The sequence below is a fragment of the Xenopus laevis genome, chromosome 9_10L (genome assembly GCF_017654675.1).
Source record: "Xenopus laevis strain J_2021 chromosome 9_10L, Xenopus_laevis_v10.1, whole genome shotgun sequence".
NCBI lineage: Eukaryota > Metazoa > Chordata > Amphibia > Anura > Pipidae > Xenopus > Xenopus laevis.
The window spans coordinates 5,998,292-6,009,524 of record NC_054387.1 but is presented as its reverse complement, the minus strand read 5'-3'; the positions used below and the strand labels follow the sequence as shown (position 1 = coordinate 6,009,524).

Genomic DNA, 11,233 nt, shown 5'->3' with positions numbered 1-11,233 from the left:
TCCTACCATAAGTAGCTCCTTTGTTTGTCCCCTTTACTGGATCACTTGAATTGTTCTAGAGAAAAACATTTGAATTGTTCTAGGAATAAAAAACCCCCCTTGAGAAATCCCAGTGCTTTCAATGGCCTTAAACTGTTGCAATGCACCTTGTAAAAAGTGTCAGAGGGGATAGAGGGTGTTATAGTTTACAATCTGGAGAGCAACAGAGTGCTCGTCTCTGAACCTGCCAATGCCCAAGCAACATACCTACAACATTGAGCTGCATTATATCAGGTGCACATTCAAACAATAAAGTCCAATTGGTGACACCTCAGCTGCTGACAAACTACAACTCCCAACAAATTGCATATATTGGGTGGACTGAGGGGAACTCCCTGTTCCGTGTTCTTTGAGGGCCACAGTTGGAGTAAAACAACAATATATATTGAACCCTTCTTTTTCACCTACTCACCAGACAGATTTGCCCCCTCTCATCCACCAGGGCTTAGTGTTTTTCTTCTTGTCCATTAATTTAGCGATGGTAGAGTCCTGTCTCGGCTTGGGCAGGGATGCTGAAGTGAATTTAGTACCAATGTCTCGGTTACAAGGAATGTGCTGAGTGGGCTGTTCTGTAGGGCACACCACTGTCCAATAGCAGAGATATACCAGCCAGTGTTTATACAGGGGTCAGCAAGAGTGGACAAAGGCAGAGAACATAACTATAGAATTCATACTCAGAATTTGGCTGGTTGTTTGACACAAAAGGATACATAAAGCTGGCCATAGATGCAAAGATATAATCGTACAAATCGACGTTTCGGAGGATACCGTGTGTGTAAGTGCCCTGACATTTTTTGTACCACGGCGATCGGTCATTTAGACGATCAGACAGGTTAAAAGATTTCTGTCGGCTATCAATAATATCTCTGCATGTATTGCCCATCTAATGATATCAATGGAAGTTTGTCACTAGAGTTTGTCGGACATCACTTTCGTAAGATTGCTGTCGCGGGCAGAATATTGTCTGATTTGTTCTCTAACTACTTTATTTGATCTGAATGGTTAGTGGTAGGTCGGGAGAATTCACCGCATGATCGTTCATCCGATATTAAGGCTATATCTGCAAGTCTATGGCCAGCTTAAGAAACGCACTGTATGCAGCAGGCAGGACCGCCATCAAAAATCGCAGGGCCCCATACGACAAAATTTCCTGGGCACCCTGGGCTGCGCCCACCACAAGCCCCTCCTACAGGTCCACCCCTCACCACACAGTAAAAAAACAAAAAAATATTGGTGGCTAGGGTTTCCACATGTTAATAAAAAATAAAAAGATATTGGTGGTCAGGGCCCCCCATAAAAAAACATTTGTGGTCAGGGCCCCCCCATTAAAAAAATATTGGTGGCTAGGACCCCAAATGAGAAAAAAAATTTGTGGCCAGGACCCCCCACACACACACATTATAAGAAAATTGGTGGCCAGGGCCCCAAAATGTCTATGCCTTCCCGAAGTCAGCAGCACTCAGAAAGATGGGGGCCCCAGCTAATCAAGTAAGTGTGGCATGGCAGGGGCCCCCCTTACCCTTGGGGCCCCCTACAACTCTCCCCCCCTGATGGCTGCCTGGCAGCAGGTTTGGTAACCCACAGCCACCAGTCAGATCTTTGCTTTTAAACATGTCCCGCAATACATATCATCGAATTATTTGCTGTCCTGGATAACACAATTGGTGCAAAATGTGGACTCGCTTATAGCCTAAAGGTGGCCATAGGCGCACAGATAAAATCGTACGAAACAAATTTTCGTCCGATATTAGGTGTGTTTATGGTGGGAAAAGAGACGAACGATATCGGCAGAAGACTCGTCGATCGGGCTGAATGGAAAATTTTGAACGTGAGCCTTTGAAGGCACCCAAATATCGTCCATTGTTAGTGCTGAATCGTCAGATACAGGTAGAATTCTATTGTTTCTATATGTATATTTGACGATTCAGCTCTACACATGTGTATTGAAACAATCTTTCTTGGAAATTGATTCAACTGAACATAATTGTTACGTCTATGGCTACCTTAAATGGCACAAATAAGACACTGATTCTATATAATCTTGTACACGTATTAGTTGCACCATCTAGTGTTCAAATAAAGATCTGCAGTAAGTAGTAAAAAATACAACTCAAGCAAAAGAAAAAGGCCACATTCACTTACCAGGGGCATGGTGACAAATGAAAAGTGCAGTTTTCCAATGTCTTTTTTTCAGACAATGCAGCATTGTTCAGCATCAATCTGGCCACACTGAGAGTTGCAGCCACTCCAGTTGCATGCGATGTATCAAAAGAAGTGCTATTGTGTTGGGAGGAAATGTGTCAAACAAATTGCGCCAATAGGCACACAACCTTGTCTCCATTGTAGCACTTCCAAACCTGAGGTTGTAAATGCTTAAAGCCTTACTCCAGAATTCATGCTTTCTGCACGGTGACCTAGCAAAAAAACAGGGGACATGATCTTCATGTAAGTCAATGATTTTTAAAGGGAAGCAAACTTTCTATAGTAAAATCAATTCCAGCAGGTTGCACTGGAAACAATTACACGGGTGCATAGCAGTTTAGTGATGTGATTTATTTGATCAGACAAAAGACTGTTGGGCAATCGGTGGAGGGCTGCTATAAGATGCCATAGACATTCACTATTTATTGGGCTAGTGGGGGCTGTTTGGGCCTCTGTTTACTTGATATTACTATTTTAAGAGGCCTGTAGTAAGTGTACTCACTCACAGCTGGATAGTATCAATGAAAACATAGAGCTGAGATAAATCAGCAGGCCACTGGATCATGTTTGGGACAAATACCGTCCACTTCTCAGTCATTATGTGATTCATGCTTGTACAATATTGATTGGGATGGAAGGAAAAATCCCACCAGTCAAGGACCCAATCAGTCCATGTCCGTGTCCTCCCATGGCTTGTCTCTGTGGTCAGAACTGTCTCGAGAGTGACTGCCCTGCAAATATAAGAGAATACCGTTGTTGTCCAGATGTTACCAGGAATGATAAATGTTGTCCCACTTTGCAAAGGCCACTTCAGGCAGTGGATATGTCCACTCCGGATTCGTCTGAACAGGGCCCCAGTGCAAACAATTGGATTAGAGGACATTATAGACATACAAATAGCAGGGGATTTCAAGCCAATTTAACTATTTTCCTTTCCAGCTTATGAAGCAGTAGCCAGGGAGCCAACATGGCTGCTCAAGGCAAGCAATTTACATTACTCTGCTTGCCTTCTTAAACTGTCCCATTAACCAAGTGTCTAGATTCCCTGCTTGTGGGCTTACCCTTAAAGTGTCTGCAATACATACGGCCTTTTTGGGGGCTCCACTGAGTTTAAGACTAGCAGGTCTGGCCTGAAAATCAAAATTGCCCTTGGAGAGGCACAAATATCCCCCACCAACTAGGGTTGCCACCTGGCCAATAAAAATGATGGTTGATCCCAATGTTATTAATAGGGAAAAAACATAAATATATAGAAAGCCCTGTATTTTTGTCCAGAAAAGGTGGCAACCCTACCACCAAACTAATAAACAGTTACTGACTGTGGCATCTTACAGCAGCCCGTCTGCCATTTACCAGAACTAGGGTTGCCACCTTTTCTAGAAAAAATACCTGCCTTCCTATATATTTATCTTTATTCCCTATTAATAACATTGGGATCACTGACCTTCCTATATATTTATCTTTATTCCCTATTAATAACATTGGGCTCACTGACCTTCCTATATATTTATCTTTATTCCCTATTAATAACATTGGGATCATATCACTGACCTTCCTATATATTTATCTTTATTCCCTATTAATAACATTGGGATCACTGACCTTCCTATATATTTATCTTTATTCCCTATTAATAACATTGGGATCACTGACCTTCCTATATATTTATCTTTATTCCCTATTAATAACATTGGGATCACTGACCTTCCTATATATTTATCTTTATTCCCTATTAATAACATTGGGATCACTGGCCTTCCTATATATTTATCTTTATTCCCTATTAATAACATTGGGATCACTGACCTTCCTATATATTTATCTTTATTCCCTATTAATAACATTGGGATCATATTACTGACCTTCCTATATATTTATCTTTATTCCCTATTAATAACATTGGGATCACTGACCTTCCTATATATTTATCTTTATTCCCTATTAATAACATTGGGATCACTGACCTTCCTATATATTTATCTTTATTCCCTATTAATAACATTGGGATCACTGACCTTCCTATATATTTATCTTTATTCCCTATTAATAACATTGGGATCACTGACCTTCCTATATATTTATCTTTATTCCCTATTAATAACATTGGGATCACTGACCTTCCTATATATTTATCTTTATTCTCTATTAATAACATTGGGATCACTGACCTTCCTATATATTTATCTTTTTTCCCAATTAATAACATTGGGCTCACTGACCTTCCTATATATTTATCTTTATTCCCTATTAATAACATTGGGATCACTGACCTTCCTATATATTTATCTTTATTCCCTATTAATAACATTGGGATCACTGACCTTCCTATATATTTATTTTATTCCCTATTAATAACATTGGGATCACTGACCTTCCTATATATTTATCTTTATTCCCTATTAATAACATTGGGATCACTGACCTTCCTATATATTTATCTTTATACCCTATTAATAACATTGGGATCACTGACCTTCCTATATATTTATCTTTATTCCCTATTAATAACATTGGGATCACTGACCTTCCTATATATTTATCTTTATTCCCTATCAATAACATTGGGATCACTGACCTTCCTATATATTTATCTTTATTCCCTATTAATAACATTGGGATCATATCACTGACCTTCCTATATATTTATCTTTATTCCCTATTAATAACATTGGGATCACTGACCTTCCTATATATTTATCTTTATTCCCTATTAATAACATTGGGATCACTGACCTTCCTATATATTTATCTTTTTTCCCAATTAATAACATTGGGCTCAACTATCAATTTTCCCGACAGGCCTGTAAAATACCAGCCAGGGGGCAACCCTAACCAGAACCCACAGATGCCAGTCCGGGCCTACACAGTGAGGTAACTGGGAGTGATTTTACCAGACCACAAAGCAATTACCAGTGTCTTTCCTAAAACAATTCTGTGAGGAAACTGCAATGTAAATTATCTACATTAGATTTGAAATGGGGTTCAAACTAGGCCCTGGCATTTGAACTAAACAGAAGCCCTAACTAGGGTTGCCACCTGGCCGGTAAAAATGTTGCTTGATGCCAATATTTTTTACAGAGAAAACCCACAAAAATATAGAAAGCCCGGTATTTTCTTCCAGAAAAGGCGGCAACCGTAACTCTCCCTCAAGCCCAATAAACGTCAATGTTATTGTCACACTCACATAAAAACCCTGGGGAGTTTCACAAGGGCAATTGTCACTTGCAATGGAATATATAATTGAGCAATGAGTGTATTTTACTAAAAACTGAGGCAAATATGACACAAAGTCATACTGAAAGCTGTGAGGAGAGACTACCTCCATATAAAGAAGCCAACTAGTGTAGCAAACGCATTATACGACCAAGGGATTTCAGAAAAAGTAGTCTAATGAGGGCACTAAAATCATTGCATCTATATAAGAAGAAAACCCGCCCTCTTTCTAAAATGACACTTCCGCCAGCGCTCCTGGCGATCGTGAAAGGCATGTACGTCATATCGCTAGCAGCCAATGAACATTCACCCCGCCCCACATCTGGGGCCTAACTCCACCTTTTAGAATCCCCGGACTCGCGTAAACCCTTAATCCGTTCTGAGAAGGGATCAGGCGGACAGGAGGGGTCCCTAGTTATGGAGCAACAATCCCGAATCCGTCTTGGAGTCCCGATAAACGCATAATAGTATTGTTTTCGCTCCAACTTTTAACAAGGTACCGAGCCACAGGGATAACATGGGGAGAATGACATTTGAGCAGGTTCAGCAGTTTTTCTTTATTATAAATGCTGCTCTGTCATTGCCGTGTGGGAACAGGAATATACCGGAAGCTGTCACTATCCGGATGTGAGACCTGTCAGTTTGCTGTGAAATAATCATAAAAGTGACAGGTCCCTTTAAAGAGGTGTTTCCCCTTTAAATGAACTGTTAGTATAACGTAGATAGGGATATTCTGAGACAATTTGCAATTGGTTTTCATTTTTTATTATTTGTGGTTTTTGTTATTTAACTTTTTATTCAGCAGCTCCAGCAGTCTGGTTGCTAGGGTCCAAATGACCCTAGCAACCATGCACTGATTGGAATATGAATAGGAGATGCCTGAATAGAAAGATCTAATTAAAAAGTAGCAATTTGTAGCCTTACATTTATTTTTAGACGGGGTCAGTGACCCCCATTTTCATAATTCCAAACATTATGGTCATGCCCATTTTATGACCACACCCTCTAATTACCATGTCCACTTTACAAAATGTGGCAGGTTATGGAAAGTTTGAACACCTTTCTGGGGGTTTTAGGGTCAGGTTATATGTGTTATTACAGTTTTGCTAATGAAGGTGAAATTGCCCTTTAAACTGCAAGTCACAGTTTCCCCAAGAGACCTGCGTATCTTAAATAGTTACAATAGTTTCTTTGCTTATCTTAAATAGTTACAATTGTTTATTTGCTTATCTTAAGTAGTTACAATTGTTTCTTTGCTTATCTTATAGTTACAATTGTTTATTTGCTTATCTTAAATAGTTACAATTGTTTCTTTGCTTATCTTAAGTAGTTACAATTGTTTCTTTGCTTATCTTAAGTAGTTACAATTGTTTCTTTGCTTATCTAAAATAGTTACAATTGTTTCTTTGCTTATCTTATAGTTACAATTGTTTCTTTGCTTATCTTAAATAGTTAAAATTGTTTCTTTGCTTATCTAAAATAGTTACAATTGTTTCTTTGCTTATCTTAAATAGTTACAATTGTTTCTTTGCTTATCTTAAATAGTTAAAATTGTTTCTTTGCTTATCTAAAATAGTTACAATTGTTTTATTGCTTATTTAAAATAGTTACAATTGTTTCTTTGCTTATCTCATAGTTACAATTGTTTCTTTGCTTATCTTAAATTGTTACAATTGTTTCTTTGCTTATCTTAAATTGTTACAATTGTTTCTTTGCTTATCTTAAATTGTTACACAAGTTTCTAAGTCTCTATTCTGGGCTCTCTGACAAAAGCCAATTAAGTTTTAGAAACTTTGTATCTTTTTTCTGGCTGTTGTGTGCAGGAAATCAAAGAGAAAGGCGGGACATTTCAGTAACAATCCGGGACTGCGGGTTGAGCTGTCAAAATCGGGACAGTTGGGAGGTATGTATTTGAGTATTTGAGTTATCATTTACGGTTCTGCTGCAGTCTGAGAAACATTATGGTTGTGGACTTTGCCATGTTACAAACCTGTCCTGTTTACAAAGCAGACTGACCTGTGATAAAGTAACCAAGCCCTTTTCCAGTGGAATGTCATGCACTGTAACCCCTTCCTAACCACCATATTTTAGCTGCGGCGTTCTAGAATAAATATATACTCAAGGCAAATACACGTAGCTCCATGGCTGTTTAAACAGGACTGGTTATGATAGTGTAAGTAGTTGTGATAATGAAGAAGTGCAGGAAAAAAAGCTCTGTTTCTCTATGGTACAGTTACTATGAGCCAGATTAAGGGGATTTCACCTTTAAGTTAAATTTTATTATATTATAGAATGGCTAATTCTAAGCACTTTCCAATTGGTCCTCATTTTTTATAGTTTTTGATTTATTTGCCTTCTGATTCTTTCCAGCTTTCAAATGGGGGTCACTGACCCCATCTGAAAACAAATGCTCTGCAAGGCTACACACTCAGGGAGTTATTTACTAAACCTCAAATTTATGAGGTCGGGTCTTTTTTGAGCAAAAACTCGAATTTTTCAAGAATTATTATTGTATTATAAGCCAGAATCCGAAAAAACCTGTTGAGGTCATGTATAAGTCAATAAGCCAATTTGAAGATATTATTATGGTTTGCGCTGGGTTTAGCCAGATAATCCAATAAATTTGGGGTTTTCGGACAAATCAGGCTTTTTCCCGATCTGATTTATTCGACTTATTTTATATATAAATAAGGCATATGGACACGGGATTTTGGTCCAGCTTTTTATTTATTTTAATTATGAGATAAATTCGGATTTAAGTAAATAACCTCCGTATTGTTATTGCTACTTTTTATTACTCCTCTTTCTATTCAGGCCTCTCCTATTCATATTTCAGCCTCTTATTCAAATCAGTGCATGGTTGCTAGGGGAATTCAGACCTGGCAACCAGATGGCTGAATTTGAAGCTGAAGAGCTAAATAACTAAAAAACCTTCAATAATAATAAATGAAAACCAATTAGAAATTGTTTCACAGTATCATTCTCTACATCATACTAACAGTTAATTTAAAGGGGAACAACCCCTTTAATAAAAAAAGGTATATTTGCCTTAATATTAATTTGCGAAATATTGTCCTTTAACGTGGAATTTTCCTTTTGCCTTTTATCTTGGCAGGAATATTCTCCTATTCAAGTAAATAAGGACAGAGCAGAGTTCACTTTTTATCAGGATAACTCTGATACAGCGGTGACAGCCGGTGCCCCAGAACTTTACAGGCAGAATCTCGGAGAGTTTACCCTCTAAAGGAGTCCCGGGCCGTACGTCGGAGAGATGGGCACAGACCAGGAGGAAACAGGCTACCAGATACAGTTTAATGCGGCAGTGTCAGTCATTCAGAATCTGCCTAAAAATGGTATGTCTGCTCAACACTTGGACATGTTAGTAATAGTCTCCAGGGATACTCCAGGCAGCTTTAACTGAGATCTAGTACTTTAAAGGAGAACTAAAACCTAAAAATGGCATATTTTCTATAGTGAACTTATTGCACGAGGCTTAAGTTTGAGCTTGTCAATAGCAGCAATGATCCAGGACTTCAAACTTGTCACAGGGGGTCACCATCTTGGAAAGTGTCTGTGACACTCACATGCTCAGTGGGCTCTGATTGGCTGTTGAGAAGCTAAGCTTAGGGCTCGTCACTAATTATCCAGCAGAAAATAAGGTTCCCTGGCTGTAATATAAGATGATGCTACAGGTTTGCTGATTATTCAATTCTGATGCTAATTGCACTGGTTTCTGTGCTTCCATGTAGTAATTATGTGTATTAATTACTAATCAGCCTTATATTGTGACATTTCTATTCTATGTGTACTGTATATTGTGAGTGGGTCCCTAAGCTCAGTAAGTGACAGCAGCACAGAGCATGTGCAGTAGAAAAGAAGATGGGGAGCTACTGGGGCATCTTTGGAGACACAGATCTTTACTGCTAAAGGGCTGTGGTTGCCTTGGGCTGGTACAGAAGCACAAAACATAATGTACAACATTTGTAGCTACTTCTTTGGTTAAGCGTTAGTTCTTCTTTAACTACTGACTTGTGAGTAAGTTGATGCCATTAAAGGGGTGGTTCACCTTTAAGTTGGCTTTAAGAAAGTTATAGAATTGCCAGTTCTAAGAAACTTTTCAGTTGGTCTTCATTATTGTTGTTTTTTTTTTATATAGTTGTTTTTAATTATTTGTCTTCATCTTCTGACTCTGTCCAGCTTTCAAACGGGGGTCACTGACCCATGGGTGTCTGCAAAAGAGGGCAGTTGCCCCACTCTGACTTCTCCAGCTAGTTCCAAGAAATTGTTTGTAAATTTAATTCCCAACAACACAAAATGTTTTTTAGGGCAGAGACACGCTGCGATTCGGGGAGATTAGTCGCCCAGCGACAAATCTCCTCTTCTTCGTGGCGACTAATATCCCTGAACTGCCTCCCCGCCGGCTACAATGTAAATCGGCAGCGGGATGGCACTCGGAAAGCTTCGTTTTCCAAAGTCGCTCAAAGTTTCGGAAAATGAAGCGTTCCAAGTGCAATCCAGCCGGGAATTTACATTTTAGCCGACGGGAAGGCAGTTTGGGGAGATTAGTCACCACGAAGAAGAGGAGATTTGTCAACGGGCGACTAATCTCCGCCCGTGTTTCTGCACTTATACTTTTCACCCCCTTGGCAAGCCTTAATGAGATTGTAATGAATAGAATCATCTTCACAAGGATGCTACCTTTTGTAATATAAGCATACTTGCCCCAGCCCATGGTAAATATTCAGTGGACACCCATGCACCGACCCCATCTTAAAATATAAGGCTACACATTTAATATACTCAACTCATCAATCTGTTGGATTGTCTGCTTTTGAGGTCTGTAAAATACAGTATAGACTGGAACTCACTACAATGTTCATGAACAAGTTTCTCAGCTTTTGTGTGTGGCTTCTTCCATAGGGAACAATGGGTTGCATTTTTTGTTGTTGCAGAGAATACATGCAGAAATTGCTACAGGTTCCCAGGTCTTGGGAGGCGATCCTGCTTCTGCCGCTACTATGGCCTGTTTGGAAATATCTGTAAATAAAATACAAGTCGGTGCTGAAAGAGTTTGCGTATGTGGATTTTGGCTGTGTGTGTGAAGGTCGTGCTCGTTAAAGTCAGAGGAAACGTATATTATAAATAGCACTGGAACTGTAAAAATATACGCTTGTTACCTTTGATACCCCCCAGACTGATAAGAGCAGATAACAGCTCCTATCTGCCATCAGTATCAGCCGCTGCCAGTTTTCCAAAGGGCGGCCTTGTCCCGTGTGACATAAATAAACCGCCAACTGATATTTAAGGGCAATGGCAAACGGGGTGATTTCGAAAATTTTGACGCAGGGGTGGTGGATAAAACGTTTGAAGTTGCCGAAGGCTTTCAGATTTTTCCCATTGTGAATAGTAAGGGGCAAGTGAATGGAGCTAATAGATAGACATTGGCGGGTGGCTCTTTTTCTTGGAACAAAAAAAGAAAAAAGAAAGAATAATATAATGTACAGAGTGGTCTCTTACCAAGGTAACCCCCATGGCCAATGTAGAAAATTGGAATATAGGAAGAGACCATCCACTAGTAAAGCAGTAGCCAAAAGTATTTATAAAATGAAAAAGACTTTATTAGGACATATGTAAGCCTAACGCGTTTCGTGGGGGAGGAAGTGCCCACGTCAGGCACAAAATGCGTCAGGCTTACATATTTCCTATTTTAATTTTATAAATGCTTTTGGCTACTGCTTTACTAGTGGATGGTCTCTTCCTGTATTCCAATTTTTGGCAA

At 39.2% G+C, this 11,233-nt stretch overlaps 1 protein-coding gene across 2 annotated transcripts in view; it reads left to right on the top strand.

Moving 5' to 3' along the window:
- Positions 1 to 5,712: 5,712 nt before the first annotated feature.
- acbd4.L (acyl-CoA binding domain containing 4 L homeolog) overlaps positions 5,713 to 11,233 on the top strand; it is a 22,844-nt gene continuing 17,323 nt past the window's right edge. The window contains exons 1-3 of one of the 2 annotated variants that reach the window (XM_041576336.1): positions 5,713 to 5,950; positions 7,278 to 7,357; positions 8,570 to 8,807. In XM_041576336.1, the coding sequence (XP_041432270.1) occupies positions 8,726 to 8,807 (82 nt within the window). In that variant the 5' untranslated portion in view covers positions 5,713 to 5,950; positions 7,278 to 7,357; positions 8,570 to 8,725. The remainder of the gene's footprint in view (positions 5,951 to 7,277; positions 7,358 to 8,569; positions 8,808 to 11,233) is intronic. The other variant, XM_018234847.2, reaches the window with a different exon arrangement.